Source organism: Hipposideros armiger, unplaced genomic scaffold (genome assembly GCF_001890085.2).
Source record: "Hipposideros armiger isolate ML-2016 unplaced genomic scaffold, ASM189008v1 scaffold_221, whole genome shotgun sequence".
NCBI classification, from domain to species: Eukaryota; Metazoa; Chordata; class Mammalia; order Chiroptera; family Hipposideridae; genus Hipposideros; species Hipposideros armiger.
The window spans coordinates 359,588-381,263 of record NW_017731571.1 but is presented as its reverse complement, the minus strand read 5'-3'; the positions used below and the strand labels follow the sequence as shown (position 1 = coordinate 381,263).

Below are 21,676 nucleotides of genomic sequence, written 5' to 3'. Positions count from 1 at the left end.
TTCACCTACTTGCTAAAACTTTTTGTAACTCCAAAACCAATACTCATGGCACTTTCTCCATCATTCTTGGACAGGCACAGAGAGGTGAAAAACTGGAGATGCCCCAAAATGTGTGCTTTCAGCTGAGGCTGAGCAAGATGATGTTCTGCTTTCTTGTTTCAGCTCTCCTACAGTTAATAAGCATCCATCATGCAGTCTACTTAGTGCCACATTTTTTCACATTTCTGTGTTTTTTTTGTTGATGATTTCACTGTTTAAAATGGCCCTGAAGCACAGTTCAGAAGTGCTGTCTAATGTTCCTAAGTGCAAGAAAGCTGTGATGTGCCTTACAGAGAAGATATGTGTTAGGTAAGCTTCATTCAGGCATGAGTTATAGTGTGTTATCCATGAGTTCAGTGTTAGTGAATTGAAAATATAGGAAATAAGATGTCTTTAAACAGAAATACACATAAAACAAGGTTAGGTATTGATCAGTTGACAAAAATGGGATCAGAGGCTTACAGGAACCAAACCCTGTATTTCCCTTAGGAGCAATGGTTCAGTGTTCACTAATTCCAGTTTTGTGATGATTTTATAGAACATAACTACTGCAAATAATAAGATTCAACTGTATATTGGTAGCTTCTATACCTCCAATAGTTAACAAAGTGACTCATATAATAAGTGTTCAATAAATATTTGTTGAAACTGAATTGTGTGTATGTTATCTATATATACACACCTACTTTATACCTACATACATACATATTATGTATAATATAGACATAAGTTATATTGAATTTGTTTTTCATGCCATAGGCATACCTCACAACCTTATTATTACTTTTTGCTTTTTAAAAATGCTATTTTTTAAATTATTGGTATCATCTTTATTTTTATTGTTATCTAGGATGCTGGAGAAATGGTTTGTTCCTTTGTTGGTGGTTTGGAACTTGTTGTCAATTTACTGAAATCAGATAATAAAGAAGTTTTGGCGAGTGTATGTGCGGCTATTACCAACATAGCAAAAGATCAAGAAAATTTAGCTGTTATTACAGATCATGGAGTTGTCCCTTTATTGTCCAAACTAGCAAATACGGTAAGTAACACATCTTTTTATTTTAAATGCATATTGTCATAAGATATCATGGTGTAGTGGCAAAAACAATGAGCTTCAAGTCCAGACACCTGGATTCAAGTTTAATATCCATTGCTTATGAGGTGTGAGATTTTGGTTAATTCATTTAATTTCTCTGAGACTAATAAATGTGAAAGTGTATTTTAAACTGTGCAATGTTTATATGCAATATCCTTGTGAAATAGAGGCTGTTTTCCATTTGTCACTGGCAAGTAAAGTGGTGACAAATATCTTATTGTAGAAGTGTTAACTATCATTTCATCACATCATCATTATTATTATCCTTAAGACAATTGTTCATGCCAACTTTAAAAGTTAAATATGCCTTCCCCAGCTTAGCAAGCTTGGATCAATGGCATTCTTGAGCTAGAAGACTTTGGCAGTCATTGTATTGTTTATCCACAGCTGTGCCAGATAGAATAAGCAGCCTTGAGAGATAATGACTTCACCACGACCAGGGGCATTTGAGCATAGCTTGCACTACCAGTTGGCAGAAAAGTCGTAGAGCAGAAATTCAATCATTGGAAGGATGCTTGGTCTAGAAGACTTTTTAGAGGTAGTCTAATACTTAGTTCCTAAGAATATCTGACCAATTCCGTTAAGGACACCAAGTTATTGCCTTAATCAAGAGAACAGTACAATTAATGAACAGAAAACTATATCCTTATTCAGTTACGTTATATCTATACAAGGTAATTACATACAAAAAGGAGGATAGTCTGCATAAACAATAGAGAAAGGAAAATGGCAGACTCCGAATGTCATTGTTTGCTACACTGCCTTTTCCCTCTTGGGAAGCAAGGTGTATTACTAATGTAGAAGTCTTTCTAGGGTCATGAAGTAGAATTAATCCATGTATTCCAGTTAAGTAAAATGCTCCATTAAGAATGTGTTAAATTATTGTCATTACTAAACTATTTGCTGATCTGTAATTCTGGGTTATAAGTAGATTTACTCAAAAGGAAATTGAGCCTTGCACAAATAATAATAATAGTGATGATGATGATGATGATGATGATGATGATGATGCCAGATAGATAACTAATGCCAGACCCCTGATCACCTTGGAGTGCACTGACAATGTTCAGTTCATCAAAAGAAAAGTCAGGATTGAAACCTGGTCCATTGGTGACCCAGAAAAATACTAGTTCCCTTCAAGACAGCACCAGAGTAGCCAGCTAGCCCTTCTCTCTTGACTCATTGGCTTCTTAGCAGGCAATAAACATCTAGAGCATAAACATGATCTCAAAGGATCATTACAGTGCACATACCACCATTTGTTTCCTTTATGCAGAATAATGATAAACTGAGACGTCATCTAGCAGAAGCTATTTCACATTGCTGTATGTGGGGCAGAAATAGAGTGGCCTTCGGTGAACACAAAGCAGTGGCTCCGTTAGTGCGTTATCTGAAATCGAATGATGCCAGTGTGCATCGAGCAACAGCTCAAGCTTTGTACCAACTTTCAGAAGATGCCGATAACTGCATCACCATGCACGAGAATGGCGCAGTCAAGGTACAGTTGGTTGACTTTGTGGTTTCGTCCAGTTAGGCAAATATAGGCTGGACAGAAATTTGAGTAACGTTAAGGATTTACTGAAGTGGGTATTTGGACACACAAAACTGTCTGCAGTCATAGCTGCAGCTGAGTCATGTGTTTATGGATTATGTGGCAGAAGAGTTGTGTAAAGACAGAATTTTTCTAACTCAAAGAATATAAAATATACTCAGTAAAATAAGTAATCATTCCATAGCTTGAATTTGATTAAAGAAAATTTATAGTGTATATAATGTATTAAAATGTATAGTGTATAGTGTATACCATCAGTGGTATTCATAATTCTATTTAATGTATTATTTACTTAGCACTTAAATAATAAAACATAGGTACCAACTTAACAGCAAAGGAACGGACTGAAACAGCAACTAGTCTGCAGTTGGATAGTCTTAACCATAATAGCAATGGACTAATTCAAAGACATATTTAAAAAAAAAATCTATGCATCAAATTTTCTTTGCCTTTAACCGATATCCAGGTAGGAGAGTGTCTGCTCATAGGCTGTAATGTATACATATATGCATTGGAAACCGCCTAGAGCTTCTGAATGGGATATTTTGTTGACAAGAAATATAAAAATACTTAAGAGTTCATGAATAGTTTACATGTATTAGGAAAAATTAATTTAAAGTATTAGTTCTTTTCTATAGCCCATTTCCTTGTACAATACAATTTTACTGCTTATTACCTCAGTTTGGAGCCTATGACAACCAGGTGCGTTTATATTTTAAAACATATACTCAAAGTGGGCTGGATCTTTTAGACAAGAGTTAATAAAAATCTCTGATTAATCATGTCAGATTTATGTGTGCCGAATATAAAACATTTCAGGAGGAGTAAGTCTCTTAAAATGCCAATTGGTAATTTTTTGAGGTGATTAATTTGTCTTTCAAATCTATTATAGATGAATATGATGTTAATTTTTCTGAAATTAAACCCAGTGTACATTTAAATGTGTCAACCTTTCCATTATAAATCTGTTCTTACAGCACATACATTTGGCCAAATTAGTCCCTTCAAGCAAAACGCTGGCGTTAAAAGCACCTTTTAAACTAAGCACCAATTTTTCAAAGTAAATTATAAAAAAATATATTGGAATGTTAACTCCAAGTTGCTAAAGAATGATAAAAATGCTGTCACTTCTCTATGATTATGTTCACACTTCAAAAAAGAAGACATTTGTAATTTAAAATTACTATGTATATTCTATTATTGAACAGGACTTGCACAGCCTAACCTGCCATAAGTATATAGTCTAAAAAAAAATGAAGCTATAAAATCTAATTAGTCTGGTAAATTATCTGACATATAACATATGCTTAGGCCATTGCCAGGGACTTAAAGAAGAGAATTTCTAGACTACTCAGAAAATTTTTACATTTAATAAGGTTTGCATGTTACTGTTCAGTAGACATATATGCCAAGTGTATATGCAATTCTCAATTATTTCTTCTAAGGCAAGTCAATAGATACTCCAAAATCATTTATAATATGTATTCTGCTACAGAAATGTTGAAATTGAGTTCACCCACCCACAGAGCTTACATGCATTAGAAAAAAGAAGCAACTAAAAGGACTAGGGTAAGGGCCGACCGAGTGGCTCAGTTGGTTAAGAGCTCGCTCAAGAGTTTGAGCTCTGAGCAACAGCGGTTCGAGTCCAGCCCGAGCTGAGCAGCCGCTGAGCTGCCAATAGGTAGCAGGATGGCTCAGCTAAAAAAATAAAAAATAAAAAAAAATAAATAAAAGGACTAGGGTGAGGAGACAAAGAGAAAAGCAAAGAAAGAAAGTATGGTTGGTTGCACTCTAGACCCTTTCCTGGGTCATCTTAGAGTACCTGGAGGGCCTCGCTGTCTTGTTCATTTGCATTTCTAATGACCTGCTAGTTCTATAGGAGGATAACTGTAAACAACAGGACTTTTTGAAAAAAACTGTACTCTGTGGAGAGACACCTTACCGTGGGCCCTCCCTCTTGGGGCCAGGAGGAAAGCATATGGACCTGTGTTTCCCTTCCCTGGTTTTCTTTAAGGAGGAAAAATACGTGGATAGAGGGTATACTGGGTGTAGGTAGAATAAACGAGGTTTGGTAGTTGCTTGGATCTGGGAAATAAAGGAAAGAGTTGAGTCAAAAATGACTCCAGGTTTCAGGCTAGATGAAGAGGAAGATGTCTAGGCCAAGATAATACAAGAAACTATTTGGCACATGAGGGTGGTTAAAATACCTGCAGTGAATGTGTCACAATGTGTAACTGCTAACATTTCTGACACCAAATGCATATAAACTTTATCCACTATTTTGGCAAACTCCCGGCTGTTTTTATTTCAAATTGCTGTTGAACCTTCCTAGTCAAATGCTTGTAGTGTTATTTCCCAGGTCTACAAACATTCCTGCTGCAGCTGCCCAGCAGCAGTGATGACAGGCTCTTTGACGATCACCAGAGTCATCCTGTCACCCTGTTCATAAGTAATTTATTCTACAGTTAGCATCCTTCTTCATACAATTTCCTCAACAGCAGTGGCTGATGTTATGCAATGTATCTGTCTCATGCCAAGTGATGTTTATTCTATAACAGTGAAGGAGCAGGAACGAGGGTCTGGAATAGATTGAGTTCAGTTTCTAATGTGTTAATTTAAATGGTCAGTTTGAATTGTAGGTCAGAGCAGTGCTTTCTTGTAAGAGTGGAATGTAAGCCATATATGTAATATTATATTTTCAAGTGGCCAGAATTTAAGGAAAGATAAAAAGAAACAGGTGAACTTCATTTTAGTAATATATTTTATTTAACCCAATATATCCAAAATATTATTTCAATATATAATCAATGTAAAAATACTAATATTTTACTTTTGTGTATTAAGTCTTCAAAAAGTGTGTTTTACACGTATAATACATCTCAATGTGGACCGGACACATTTCAAGTTCTCACTGGTGTCTAGTGGTTTTCTTATTGGACAGCACAAGTCTAGAGACAGGAGAGAGGGGAAAATTCAGGAAGTATCAGCGGAGAGGCTTTAAGCCATGAGCGAGGGTGGATAAGATGTTTTTGGCACAGAGTTTAGAGAAGCCTGAGAAATGTCTACATTTTCACCCATGGAGCATGTAAACTAGGAAGAAGAGCTGTCAGAGTAAACTTGGGAAGTTAATAGGTCAACCAGGAGTTCTAGAAGCCAAAGGAAGAGAGAGTATCCAAAGGGTTAGTGTTCAAACACTGCTGAGCAGTCAACAAGGATTTCCTGATTCAGTTATGTTAAAAAAGAATCTTTGTGTTTGAGCCTTTCCTGGTAAGAATCTCTTCTATATGAACTAATAATTCCCTTGCTCCAGTAAATACAATGCGATCAGAGCAATGCAATCTTTATTCCTTTTTTATTGTACACAGACCTCAAAAGCATCAGCTCAGGGTCTTGTATCATTTACAGAACCTTGTGAACGGGGATGCAGAGCTGTTGGCAACTCTATTGACAATGTGAGAAGTCTAGGAAATGTACCAAAGGTATTTGCTAATTATAGCAGAACTGCAACATAGGAAAAGTAATGTAAGGAGGGAAAGGACAGTAGGAAAAAAACTGAGCAAGACAAGACCTTTCCTAAGACAGAAAAAGTGATCAAATAGGAAGACGATGAGCACCTATAAAAGGCATTGGGCTCCCTTCCCCATGGTGACATTGGATTTGTTTTTGCAAATGTCTATACCAGGCAAGTGAAAGCAAGGTTATGGCCTCACTTTCTGCAAGGCAGGAAATTGAAGAACTTGCACAAAATACAACCAGAAGTGGGTCCAGCAGTGGGAGAGTGAGTGAGGGGAAAGCATTTCAGTTTGGGCGGACCTGAAAGGGTTGTTCTGGTTGCCTCGCACATGGAGCAGCATTCAGAGAACAGGGCAGGTGAATCCAGGAGCAAAGACACCCCATCGTATTTCTAAGCCTGGCACAGGAAAAGAAAATAGCACGAAAGCTTTTGAGACAAGTAAATGAACTTTGCAGACTGAGATCACCCAGGATCTCAGTGTTTACGTGCAGTCTACATACCCAATGTTCGATCAAACTAGGATATTTTCTATGAATTAAAACTCTTAATGTACTAAAACTCTTAATGTACCTTTGTGATGTTGCGTATGCTCCTTACATTTCAGATAGTCCATAGAGTGCTGGGGATTGGCCACTTGGCAGGAATTAAATTACTTAGTAGGACCAGTAGGTGTCAGTGACTGTATTATGAGACCACATATGCAGTCATATACAAACCTGTTTCTGATTGACCTTTTTTTTTTTTTAAGGGAAGACTTTATTTTTTTTAATTTTTTAAATTGGGGAATTGGGGGAGGGGAACAGTGTTGAGCAATTGGGGAAGGGGAACAGCCAAGTTGTTGTCCTTCAATCTTAGTTGTGGAGGGCGCAGCAAGCTCAGCTCCAAGTCCAGTTGCAGCTACCAGCCGCTCAGCTCAAGGTGCTGTGTTCAATCTTAGTTGTGGGTGGGCATAGCCACCTTCCCATACAGGAGTTGAACCAGTAGCCTCGTTGTTAAGAGCACACACTCTATCCACTGAGCCATCCAGGATGCAGCTCAGCTCAAGGTGCTGTGTTCAATCTTAGTTGCAGGTGGGCATAGCCACCATCCCATGCAGGAGTCGAACCGGCAGCCTTATTGTTAAGAGTGCATGCTGTATCCACTGAGCCATCCAGGCGGCAATTGAGCTGCCGAGTTCAGTCTTAATTGTGCAGGCGTAGCCCACCATGGAACAGCAGTCTTGTTGTTAGGAGCATGTGCTCTCGCCAGCTGAGCCATCCTGCCACCTGTTGGCAGCTCAGCAGCAGCTCAGCTCGGGCACAGCTCACTGGCCCATGTGGGAATCGAACCGGTGACCCTGTTGCTCAGAGCTTGCATTCTTAAGCTAACTCTTAACCAACTGAGCCACTCGGCTGCCCCGACTTTTTTCTTATTACAGTAATACTGTGGTTTGCGAGCATTATTCGTTTCAGAAATAAACTACTTGTATTGCAAGACATCGCTCATTTACCAAGTTAAAATGTGTTATTAGGTTGGTGCAAACATAATTACGGTTTTTGCCATTGCAAGTAGTGGCACAAACCGCTATTACTTTTGCACCAACCTAATAGAAATGTTTGCTCGTTTTGCGGAACACTTGCAAACCAAGTCACTCATAACCCAAGGTTTTACTGTATTTGCGTTTTTCCTTTAAAGTAAGAAAGAAACTTATGATTACTTAAGGGTTTCAGTAAGTTAGATTTTAGTTTGTCATGTTTAACTTAATATATCAAATGTTTTCCTTATATCACTTTTATTTTTTTAACCTGAAAAGGTAATAGTTTTAAGGAATAATGGACATACACATGCACATATTTAAAATGTAAAATTTGGTATATTTGATGTGTACACACACACACACACACACACACACACACACACACACTCACACACACTCACACTCACACACACACACACAAACCTCTTTCTTGACCTTCTCTTCCGGGGGCAACCAGTGATCTGCTTTCTGCCAATATAGATTAGTTTGCATTTTCTAGACTTTAACATAAATTCCCACATAATATGTGCTTGTTTTTGCTTGGCTTCTTGCACGCCACTTAATTATTTTCATATTCATCCATGCTCTTACCTGTATCAATAGTCCAGTCTTTTATTGCTGAGCAGCATTCCATTGGCCATATCACAATTTGTCCTTTCATTTGTTGATAGACGTTTGAGTTCTTTCCAATTTGGGGTTATTACAAATAAAGTTTCTATAAATATTCGTGTACAAGCTTTTCGTGTGGACATATGCTTTCATTACTCTTGGGTAAACACCTAGGTGTGAATGGCTGGATCATAGGGTAGGTGTGTGTTTAACTTTTTAAGAAATTGTGAAACTGTTTTCCAAAGCAACTGTGCCATTTTACATCCCCAGCAGCCGTGTATAAGAGCATCCTCACCAATACTTAGTATTATTACCAGACGGAACCGAGTCCAGTTACTCAGTACTTGCCAGTCAAAAGACAACTCTGAGAAGATTTTATGAGAAGGAATGTATTTAATTGTGTGCTGGCAGGCAAGGACACACGGGGAGGGGCACTTCCCTGAAGTGGCCTGTCCCCGAACAAAGAATGGGATTTGTCTTTATTCACACGTTTATGTTTATGCATAAACATCGAGGTGAGTTTCCTCATCACGTGTATAGGTGGGGACATTCCTGCGCATGTGCAGTTAGAAAACATGCCTATACATATATCGCATGTTCAAAGATGACAGAAAGTTTTCATCCCTAGGGGGAGATTTTGTATTGTAGTGTGAGGCTGATGAGAATAGTTCATGAAGAGGTCAGTAGAGAGCCCTCCAGGCCACTTTGGCCAGCCTCAGGCGTTTGAGCCTACCAGCCCCTTAGTTTTGCAAATCATCCTGGGCTCTCCCTGAAAAGACAGTTGTGGCAATTGTCAATGTCAGGAATGGCACAGGTATGGAAGAAAGTTTAGCTAATTAAGTCTTAGCTCTTCTGTTAAACATTTAGCAAATTATAGGATGTGGCTACGAAAACCTTATAACATCCGGAGTGATCTAAGTGGGTTTACAGGCTAATCTAAGCAAAGTTATGAAATCTAAATAAAAGTTAGTCTATGCTAAGCCCCCTGGAAGGCTGTGTGTGTGTGTGTGTGTGTGTGTGTGTGTGTGTGTGTTATTAAAATTACGTTGATGATAACCACTTTGAGCACCTCTTGTAATTGCAGAAGTCAAACATGACTTGTATTCATCTTTTATTATTGTTATATATTGAATATTACAATTTTAATACAGTTTTTTCCTTTGTTAAAATGTGTATACATTTTTTGGCACCCTGTGTGTGTGACTGTGTGTCTGTGTGTATATATTAGTTACAGTATGTTCAGTCTTTATTTTTATTTTAGACATTCTAATAGGTGTGTAATGATATCTTATGATTTCAATGTCAATTTTCCTAATGACTAATAATGTAGAACATCATTTTATGTTCTTATATGCCCACTGTATAACTTTTTTAGTAAAGTGTTCAAATTTTTTTGTCCATTTTTCAGTTGTGTTGTTTTATACTGGGAGTAGAAGGTTACTTTATACTGAGAGAGAAAGACTTAAGGTTTGGAATAATAATATGGAATACATAAGAAGGGCCTAGGAAAGTTATAGTGATCACAAGTTCTGATCCCAAATTGGGAGTTTCAGCAATTTATATAAAAAGTTTTATAAGGGTATAAAAATTAAATTACATTTATCATACATTTAACATATTTAATATACATCAAAGTCAACTTTGTGGAAAAAATTAAAACATTAAAATTATTAATAGCTAATAAAGGCAATCATGGAAGGAGTATTTCAGTATACTTTGATTCCTTTTTGTAAGTTTATGTTAGAGTGTACTCTTTATCCAACACTCTTCAACCTTTACCGGTGCGTCTACGAATCTTGTTGACATGCACCCCTGAGGCAGTAGGTCTGGTGTCCGGCCTGAGATTCTGCATTTCTAACAAGTACCAAGGTGCTGATGTTGCCTTCCGTCTGGGACCACACTTTGACTAGCAAGTCCTTAGCCCTGCAGCAACAGGCTGAGACCAAGGACCCCAGACCAGTTGTCCCCAGGCCACAAGCAGCTTTGGCCATTTACAAACATTAGCTGTTTTTCTGCTGACAGGGAAAAAGGTTAGGAAGTACTGTTCTAGAAGAAAACCATATAACGTATTATTTGCTATCCTTTCAAAGGCAATGAAATTAATTACATTAGCCAGGGGTCTGGCATACTGTCTCAGGTTTTATATTCCTAGTTTGACAGCTTAGTATTTTGAATACTAAGTATTTTAAATGGGACACTTGTCTCCTTCCTCCGAGCCAGCCCTGCTTCGCTACCTTGAATTCACCTTGTTGCTACTAAGTCACCTGAACCCCACCCCCAGCAAAATCGATTTCCCTCCCCTTCTTGAAAGCCAAAAGGGAGAAAAAGTGAAAAAGAGAGCTGCATATAAAGTATAGCAAAAGAGCTAGATATCAATAATAATGAAAGCAATATCTTTTTCATTTTTCAGCTTCCCATGTGCCAGATACTTTGTGAAAGCATGTTCACACATACTCTCCCATTGAATCTTTTCTGTTATCCAATGAGATGGGAGTTATTAACTCCATTTTACAGATTAAAAAAACTGAGTTTCTTAGAGGTTAAATAACTTGTCCCAAATCACCCAGGTCATAAAGAAAGGACCCAAGACATCCAATTCCAGAGTTTGTCCCCTTAATTCCCATTGCTTGGTAAACCTGAAGTACCTGAGGCACGTGTGTGGGTGTGGGCCCCTGCGGTTAGGGATCTGTTGAATTACTAAGCCCAGTTGAGAAACTGCTTTATGAGGCAGAGCAGCTGTCCGGGAAGGCACAAAGGGGAATGGGACTTGGCGGAGAACACACTGGTTTTATGGTGGAATGGTGCCTGTTGGTCCTGTCACAGCCCTCACCTCCTCTCTTGAAAATATGTCCCAAGTGCTCTATTTTTCTCCTTAGTTTTCATGATTTTCCAGCCTCTCTTACTGCGCTTGCAGCTTTCGCATAGTCTTAATTTATGCCAATTAAACATTATTACTAGTCAGAGGTATAGTATATGAAGTTAAAACCAGATGATTTGTGATTTTTTAAAAATAAAAATTATATTTCTATCTTTACATAAACTTTAAGAAGGGTAGCTTTATTTTCCAAAGGTAGGTTTAGAAGCTTGTTATAGATAAGTGAAAAGGGTTGAAATTAAGTGCAAAACACATGCATTCAGGCTTTTTAGTTTCAATTTTGTTAATTCTAAAAATGTCATATATATATATATATATATATATATACATATACACACAGCATAAAATGCCATTAATATTAACATATTGACTAATATATCATTACCTTTCCTCATGGCCTCTGCACACATTTTCTGTCTGCAAACTCTCCTCTCTTCATCCATAGTTTAGATGCACCTGCTCCAAGATGCTTTCTAGGACTTCCTGGGTTAAAGTAGGTTATTACTCTGTTACTTTCATTCAACGCTGTTTGTTCCTTCATAGCATTTGGCACACCTGGTAATTATTTTGTCCATTTACTTGTTTTTGATCAGGCCCTTCTTATAGTGTCTACAAGGGTTATGAGATTCTGTCCTACTCAGTACTCCTGAATTCTGGGGGTAGTGAATTGAAGGGTAGGCCCTGGCTGTGTGGAGAATCCATATTCTATATCTTTGCTCCATTCCTCTATTTTAAATTTCACCGGATAATTTGGAGTCACCCATTAAATGAATAATTAGCAAATATTAGAACAGTAGGCTGAATAATAGATTTCAGTGCTTTCCTTAGATGAATAGTTAATATAAATAGCTAAGTGTATTTCGCAGAATGTATATTATAAGATAATCTCTTTTTAAAAATAGCAGCCAATTAATGAGTATTCACAGCCGGGCTAGGTGCTGTATACCTTATTTAGTCTTCACAGAAACCCTGTGATGCAGGCATTACTGCCCCATTTTAAAGATTAGGAAGCTTTAGTTCAACAGTCTAAGTGATGTGTCCAAAGTTGCACAGAAAGAAAGATCTGTTGGGAATCAAAAAATTGCAAGCAACACAAATAACTCAAATAAGGCATCAAAGAAGATACATGGATGTTTGACACACCTCATGGTAAGAAAATAGCAGAGCCCTAGGAAGGTGCTAGGGAAAGAGATTCAAAGGTTTTTATCATCTTTTCTTTCATTTCTCCTCCTTTCTGTATCCGTTTCTATTTACAATTTCTCTACAAGTTGGCTCTCTCTATATCTTCACAGTTTTCTCTGCTGTTTCTGCAAAGTTTACTCTCTAGTCACCTAGAAGGGCCACATATTTTTTCTCATTTTTGATTAAAAAAAAAATCTGAGGGAAAAAGGAATCTGGCCCAGTTTGGGAAAAGTACCCACCCCTCATCCAATTAACTGTGGACAGGAAAGCAGTGTGGTATTTTACAAAATGGCTTCCAAAGCTTGGAACTAGAGGTACAGGGACGGTTAAGAGCATTCCTGGTGAGCTGGGAAGACCTGAAAAAGGTGTACACTAATGTACCAAGCCATGATTTAGATTTCCAGACCTATCGACATAAGAAATTGTTAGGTCAGTTCACATTCACTGTCTTTTACTATCGTACTGTTATTTAGTGTATTTTAGAATTACATATACTTTTATTGTGAGGTTATCATTCCAAGACTTTCAAAGATGTACAGTGGGCATTTTAGTCAATAATTCTAAAATGTGCCTTGTTTGTTAAAAATTATAAGTTCTTGCTAACAGCTTTGGCTAGTGTTAGTTATTATTATTATTTTATTTTTATTAAAGAACTCTTTCATAAGGCAAGTTTTGTGAGTTAAATGGATGTAAATTATAAAATGTGAGAGGTAATTATTTATAGTTTTTATTGAAAATATTCCAGACCTAGCTATTGCCAACTGCTGGTATGGATTTAGCATTCTGAAATTTAAACACTAACTTTGGGCTCTTATTTTTGTCAAAAACTTTGTGATTAAATGGTGTATTATTATACTGTCAACCTACATTTAAGAAAAGACACTCCTTCACCATTTTAAATCTATGCAAAACAGTCTTCATTTTATGCACATACAAACCTGTGAAGCATTCACATGTTGGTTTTGGGATTTTAAACTTGGCAAATTACAGATTCTCATTTTTATATCTGTCACTGCTGCTCCAAATTTTGAATTGAAACCACAGGATTTATCTGGCACGCACACCAAGCTAATGCTTTTCCCTTGCTTTAAATTAGCTGCTACTTAATAATTAAGAAAGAGAGCAACTTGATGGCAGATAATATTAGCACAATAATGTATCCAAATTACTGTCAGCTGTGCAAAGGCTACTTGAATTTTTGGAACTTGAGAAACCAAAAACCTGTCCATCATGTTGCATTCAAACATAGCAACAGGTGAACGCCCTAATCTTTTATTTTTGTTTAGTTTAGAGGAAACCAGTGAAAAGTAAAGACAAAATGTCATTTCCATCCGAGTTGTATAAAAGACCTATCAGGTATGAGCCTCCCTTCCTGAGTTGGGTGAAGCTGGAAGCCATGGCCTTGATACTTGCTCCTGAGTGGCATATTTTTAGAGATTGTTACTTACCTATCATAATAAGTTTACTGTTAAGAAAATATTTTAGGGTTAAGGAGTGTTGGAGTCCACGAAACTTAGATTTGGGGCTGGAGAGTTTTTCTTAACATAATCATATTACCAACATTAGGCACATCAGGCTACATTACAGTTTTTCTGATCACAAATAAAAGAAAGTGACAAGACTGGGGAGTTTATCTTGTCTAAACTGTATAGTTCAGGATTCCTTAAATTTAAATAGGTTTGGATATCAAGGCGTTAGGTTGGCGTAAGATGCTGTTGGCAGTTAAAGCATCTTTTGGTCTCAGAAAAAGGCACTTTTCCTGCCGAGCTGTAGGTCTGTTGGCACTGTTCACCAGTAGCTATGCCCCGCAGCTTTTTTGGTGATAAATGATCCGTTTCAAATAAATGAAATGGCATCCAACTCTGCAGAAAGAATCATTTTCTGAAAAAGAGAGACAGTTTTGTAGGGTCAAAAATGCACAAACAGTATGGTAAAATAAAGTATATGCTGCTCTTTTTCATGGAAAAGATTGCTACTGCTACTTTTGCCAAATTCAATCAGTGTGCCAAAAAGTCGAGGAATCTGGCAGGGGCTAGAGAGCGCAGTTCCATCTTTCATCTATATTTCTTCTCTGTATTTATCTAGCTTCAGAAAATGCAGGGAATGTCTTTTCCTTCCGACTTGGCCCTTTAGCTAAACCACAGAAATACACCGGGCAGTTTCTCATAATTGTTTGGTTACTGATGGTACAGTCAGTCTTGAAACTTGTGAGAAATATATTGTTTCCATTGGATATTCATGAAAAGTACTAACAACTGTTTGTTTTCATTTTCTGAAAATTATCGCAGGAACAAAACAAAATCACTTTTTTTAATTGGCAGCTACTTGACTCAATACACAAAGGCAGGAGGCCAGCTCATTATTTTTGGCCTTCAGCTGACCCAACATGGTTTTCTCGTATAAGAAGCTATTCACAGATGCTAGACGTAAGAATTAATAATAATAATAATAATGGTATTTCAGACTTCATAAATAAGTAGTTTTTGGCACTCAGAATATATCTTCTCTTTTTCCCTTGAAAACAGCAATCCTGTTATATACAAAAAGTAAACAGTGCTCGAATTAGCACGTTACAGTCTTTAATGTACCAAAAATATGCATGCATTAATGTTCCCTTCTGAAGCTCCTTTTTTTCACTTCCTTCAGGATCAATCAGTTTTTGTTATTTAAAAAAAAAATACCAAACTCTTAGGTTCTTAGGAGCTGTGTTCTCTGTATTTTTCAACCCATTGCCATCTTATAAGATGTCTCTTTGAAAAGTCTTTGGACACAAATTTAAATGTACAGGTGCTAAGCAAAAGTTACATTTAAAAAATCAAGTTAATTGTAGCTTATGCAAATTAGAGTCAGAACAACTATTTCTGTGGTTCAGGAGTGATTAAACATAATGGCTTATTCTTATGGTTAACAAGTCAGGACTTGTTTATAATATCCTGGTTTGCAGTGAGTGAGCTTTTAGGAAAAAGCACTTCCTTCTCTAGGTCTTTGTTTACCTGTGAGTAAAAGTTAAGAAAAATATTTCTAAAATTTAGGCTATAATTTTTTATAACCCAAGTTTAAAACTTGCACCCCAGAGGGGGAAAAAAGTCAGAAAAGCACCCCTAATGCCCTGTTTACAGCAATGCAAATGACGTACAGTTTGAGGGGGTCTCTTCACAACGTGCAGCTTAGTGTTTATACCTCTGCTTATTGTAAGAAGTAACTTAAAAATATGCACACTAACTACTACAAATGTTGATATTTTCACTAGGCCATAATTTTTTGATTGGGGGAAATCTGATCAAATTTGTTAAAATTAATTTCTAAGGTATTTTTTCTTAGATGGTCACTTGCCAATCTACGTGAACAAACCACTGACACAGTCACCTACCTGTCAGAATGTCCAACTGATATTTTCATCCCATTTTGCATGCAGAGAAGTAAAAATGAAACCTCTTTGAAAATTGTCATCTATGCCAAAGAAGGGTAGAAACACTCATCTAACATGTATTGCATGATCACCCAGGGACGGGTCTGGGAATATGACATCACATGGTCGGGGGACAGCACAGATGGAAATGTGGTGTCTTTCCAATGACTAGGAGAGGCAGCAAAAGATGCTGGTTTATTTAACAGTGAAATTATGTGTTGACAACAAATTATCACATATCTGGGTTTACAAGATCAGACTATTACGTTCACAAACTTCCTAGAAAAGTGCTACATACCTCATTGCTGAATATCATTATGGTCACTTTCTAAGTACTCCCCTTGGGAAGCTATACACTGACGCCAGCACCTAGTCCACCCTTCAGAGCAATTTTGGAACTCTTTTTCTGGAATGACCATCAGAGCTGTCGTTGTATTATTACCCTTGATGTCCTGAATGTCATCAAAATGTCTTCCTTTCAATATTTTCTTTACCTTCAGGTAAAGAAAGAAATCATTGGGGACAATGTCAGGTGAGTGGGGGGGGGGAGGTATTACAGTTATTTGTTTACTGGCTAAAAACTCCCTCACAGACAGTGCCGTGTGAGCTGGTGCATTGTCATGATGCAAGAGCCATGAATTGTTGGCGAAAAGTTCAGGTCGTCTAACTTTTTCATGCAGCCTTTTCAGCACTTTCAAATAGTAAATTTGGTTAACTGTCCAGTTGGTACAAATTCATAATCAGTAATCTCTCTGATATCCAAAAAGGTTAGCAACATCATTGCAACAAGTTCGTGAATGTAATTGTCTTGCCTCATATATCTGGATGAATATCCTTTCTTGTGCCAAAATATGCCTTCAGTTTTGTTTCTACAAGTCACAGAAATCCTCACAGTGGGGCAGTTTTGGACCTGGAAGTGGAAGACACAAGAGCCTGACTTAACACAGGGTCTAGCTCTTTTCTGCAAAGGCAGTCTCCATTTTTATACATATCTGACAATGGATTTATATTATTGAAATTACATAAAGAATTCTTACAACTCAATAAGAAGAAGGTAACTCAATTAAAAATGTAGAAAATATCTGAATAGACATTTCAGCAAAGATACAGAATGTCAAACAAGTACATAAAAAGATGCTCAACACCACTAGTCATCAGGGAAATGCAAACAGAAACCTCACAAGACACTACCACACACCTAAAAGAACGGCTAAAATTCAAGACTGACAATACTACGTGCCAACAAGGATATGGAGGAGCCAGAACCCTTGTACGCTACTGATGAAAATCCACGATGATACAACCACCCTGGAAACCAGTTTGCCAGCGTCTTACAAAGTTAAACATGCACTTACCATATGACCCAGCACCTCCACAGATGTCTGCCCAAGAGAAACGAAAACATGTACGCACAAAGACCTGTATGTAAGTAGATATAGCAGCATTATTCATAATCACCCAAATATATAAATAATCAAAATGTCCCTCAGCAGGTGAACGGGGTAAACAACCAAAGTACATCCATACAATGAAATACTGCCCAGTAACAAGAAGGATCAAACCATTGACACACGCAACAGCAAAGATGAATCTCAAAGGCACTATGCTAAGCGAAAGAAGCCCCATTTATATTTTTGAGGCTTAGTCATGATTCTCTTAACTATCCTCATTAGGTTTGATTTTTATTAAATCAGTCCTCCATGCTCAAGCACCATTTCGCTTTAGCTCTGATAATTGATCAATTAAATTCATAACTGATTACTAACCAGAACTTAAGTAATTATTAGTCAATCAATTGATAACACCTACCATTAATAATGAAATCAGACCCACTAATATGGCTTACCTATATTTTCACATCCATTGAAAACCTAGAAGAAATGTTGTCCTATTATAAAAAGGATCATTCAATAGTGACCATTTAGATAAGGATTCTGACAACTTATAGGCACTAAAGCTGCCACAAGCCATTTCTTAAGAATAAGATCATCAGAATTTTCTGATGTATTTATAGGATATAGCCAATGATTTGTATGCAAATTTAGATAGGTTTTGAAAAAAATCACTGTAGATGATATAGATTAGTACAGTACATATAATTTAGACAGGTATCCCAAAGTTAGTTCATTGATCCAATTTAGAAAATGGATAATCTGAAGGAAAACCCTCCTAATTAAATAAATTCCACAGGGTGCAGGGAAATGAGCATGTATTTGGTGCCAGACAGAACTGGGTTTGAATCCTATGGTCTCACCATAGGTGCATCAGAATGCTGCTGCTGCTGCTGTTGTTTTTGTTTGTTTGTTTGTTTTCTGATGGCATTTGTCTTATTAGGGATCCCACTTCATGGATGGTGTAGATGCCTGACCACTGCAGCGTACACATGAAGCTGAATAATAATTAATGCTGCTGCTGTTTTTATCAGGAGTAAAATTCTGCCAAGTCCAGGCTATGGATGTGAGATAGGTGGCTTTCTAAAGTGTTTCTCCCTGGATTTAAGCCCCATTCCTGTACTCTGAACCAATTCAGACAGCAGCTATGAAGTCCTCAGCCTGGTGTTCTCAGTGCAGACAGAATTTGAGGTGCTGGCTCCCAGCAGCATTTCTCCTCAGGGCCTCAATGCCACGTGGGTGGACCCTGTATTTATGGAGGGATCTGACTCTCCTCAGAGAGGCTGCTGCAGGACTGGGCCACCCTTGAGAGTGGCTTGGCTCCCCTGTGGTGTGGCCCGGATGCAGAGGCCACACTGGTACCTACAGGTATGAATATGCTGGTGCAGCCACCTCTTCACCTTTGGTTGTGTGTTTTGTTGGGACCTGTGTGACTGTGTATAAACTCAGAGAGCATCCTAAGGTCCCTGACAGGATAAAGCTGAATAATTGCAGAACATCTCAGGTTTCTGTCCATATCTACAAAGAACTTTCTGTTAAAATGTAAGCTCTCGAGCAATTTCTTCAGACTATGTGACTCTGATATGTGTCCTCTGAGAGCAGAATTTGGGTTATTGGTAAACAAGGACGTACGATAATTAAATGGGGAAACTTGGCTTGAGTCTACCCTGGTCAAGCCTGTTCTGTAAAAGCCTTTTCTGCAAGTAAAAACTCATAAACATCTGCCACTGCACTTTTTAACATACTAACATCGCTTCCTTTGCTTTAAACAAGGCCGTGAGTGATCTGGCTCCTGCCTCTCTGCCGTCGTCTTGCCCTGTGGCATGGACTGCTGACCGTCCAACATCCACCCCCCGCTCTTTGAGAATAGTTTTAGCACAGCACGTGGCTGCCAGCCACATCATACGTGTCTCAGCCTCCCCAGGATCTCGGTGTGACCATAAATGGGAAGTGACAAGGGATGCATACTACCTGTGTTTGTTGCCCTACAGAGAGGGATGAGGCATACCCCTGGGTCCCGTCTCTGCTCCCGAAGGCTGAGAAAGAGAAACCAGTGGGGCAGCTTTGGCCAGCATGGTGAAGGTGGCAGAGCCATGCTACCAGTCTGGGACCACTTGCACTGTTACACAAGAGAAAACAAAACTTCTAGGTTGTTTAAACCACTAAATTCAGGGTCTTTATGTGAAAACAATTTATCCTGGACTCAATATGCTCTTGGGACATGGCTTGGCAAGCATTGGCTACTTTTGCGGGAAGAAAAACATGCTCTTGAGTGGGGGGCAGCTATGGGCCAGGATGTCCAAGTGGAGGGCGGGGCAGGGCTGGATGTCCGTCACCACCTCTGCTGGAACCCCTGTGCTCTGTACAAACTGCAGATCCAGTGAGGTGGCCCCACTGCTCTTCCTCTGCCTGGAACGCACTCCAAATCCCCCCACACACTTTGTGCTGCTCACATCCACTTTTCAGGGTTCAGATTCACTCCTGTTCGTCAGAGAAGTCTATACTTCCTCCCTATCTCTATTGGTGCTCTCCTAAGACTCTCATGTCTTCTTGCTTGTCTCAGTAGATGGTAAGATTCCTAAGGACGGAAGCCATGCCTCTCTCGTCCACTTCTTCTTTCCCAGGCACAGTTCATGCCACAGAGTAGAATATAGTAAATATTTGTTGAATGAAGCGATGAACTTTTCCCCATTTTTAGCCCTGCCACATAACCACAATGTGCTAAAATCAAAATACTCTGCAAATGTGAAGACGAAACTCTACAAAGTGTTTGAGAAGGGAAACATATTGACATTATTTTTTCTTCTCCATAGCCACATAAGCCCCAGTGCTTACATTGTTTATTTTAATTTGTGAACAATACAGAAAGGTGCCGAGTGCCTCTCACGCATTTGATTTTCAACTCCACATTTTGCCTGCTCCTAGAGAAGCTTAATTTTTCTCTTTGATTTTTTTCTCTTCTCAGTTTGTACCCTGGAGAAGTAAGGTGATAAATACAGGCAATCATTGCAAAGTATGACTATTGCCGGGCGCTAATGTTTTCAAATTGCTGATGATTTTTAGGGACACCACAAACTGGCCGCACTGTCAGAAGCGTTTGGCAGTCAAAACTGGCAGCAGGAAATCAGCCTGTAAATTTAGAAAGCATTGCACCATATTCAGGAATGCACCTCAGAGTTACCTCCAAACATGTCATGGTCATGTAGCTGGGGTTCGGAGTGAATTTAACCACCCTTTATTATGTATTTTGTGGTACATGAAAAACTTCAAAAAGCATGGCTGGGCAAGGGAGAAAGCCAGTCTGTTGCAGGAAGGTAAAAATTTCATCACAGATTCCACCTGCCACTGCCAAGCTGGGAAAGCCATTTTGCGCTGATGTTTTCTTCTTTATACCCTTTGACTTCACTGAAGTAATTTCTTAAATTATTTCTCCTACTTATGCCTTTAATGCTCATTAGGGCAATTTTCTCAGCAACTGCTTATGTCAGAGTAAATCGATAGGCTGAAAAAGAGACGTTTAGTTTTAATGTACAAGAGCTTTAACATATCATAGGATCACAGAGAATAAGATTTGCAGTGTGAATGTACCCTTTTGAAGGGCAATATTAAGTCCTTTTTCCCACTGGGTTAAGCAATAAAGCTTGAGGGGGAAAATTGCATTACTGGTTACCGTCACTGTGAGAGCCTCAAAAGGAGCACGCTGGTCATCACGTATGTAGATTTCCACGTGGGTTCTTGACAAAGTTCTATACCACAGCCATCAAAAAGAAATCGATGTGTGTTTGCGAATCATAACAGCATGATGGGAAAAGAAGCAAACTTTGTTATGGTTAGGGAACGTGACAAAGAAACAGGGACAAGACACAGAGCAGCTATTCCTCAGAATTCCAGCCTTCAAATACAAGTAAGCTGTTAGGAATATTAAACCAGAGAGATCTAGAGTCATTGTGCCCAGGCAAAAGAGTGACTGATACATATGTTTTATTGTGTACCAGAGAAAAATAATTCAAACACATTTAAAAAGGAGTATAAGGTGAAATGAATGACAGGATCCGAGGAGCAATTTTGAAATCATCTCAGCCTCATTTGTTGCTAGAGCTGAAATATAATCAGCATCCTACCTTAAAGGTAGCATTTATCAACTTAGACCTATGCTCGCTCCCAAGGATATAAAGATAAAAGCAAGAGGCTTAGCCTTCAGGAGAAGCCCTAAATGTGCTTGACTGCAAGTCCAATATGGTGCAGGAACACTGGTGCACCATTGGTGGAGATGGGCCTCCAGAAGTGTCAGCCACCGGTGTGTCCTGGTCCCTACAGACTGCACGTGGCATGCAGGGCAACCACAGGCTCCCATGGGACCCACAGGGAGGGTTTGCAGAAACAAAGCTGCCCCCATTGAGTGGAACCATTGCAAATGGAGGCAGTTGACTAGAACAGATTTCAGTATCAGGCAGGGGCATGATGGCCCAAGGGCTGGGGACGGGGCGGGGGGG

The 21,676-nt window shown here is 38.5% G+C and overlaps 1 protein-coding gene across 1 annotated transcript in view; it reads left to right on the top strand.

Moving 5' to 3' along the window:
• Positions 1 to 21,676, top strand: part of ODAD2 (outer dynein arm docking complex subunit 2) — a 161,473-nt gene that overhangs the window by 121,486 nt on the left and 18,311 nt on the right. Inside the window, exons 16-17 of the mRNA XM_019654386.1 lie at positions 890 to 1,078; positions 2,412 to 2,633. Of these exons, the coding sequence (XP_019509931.1) occupies positions 890 to 1,078; positions 2,412 to 2,633 (411 nt within the window). The remainder of the gene's footprint in view (positions 1 to 889; positions 1,079 to 2,411; positions 2,634 to 21,676) is intronic.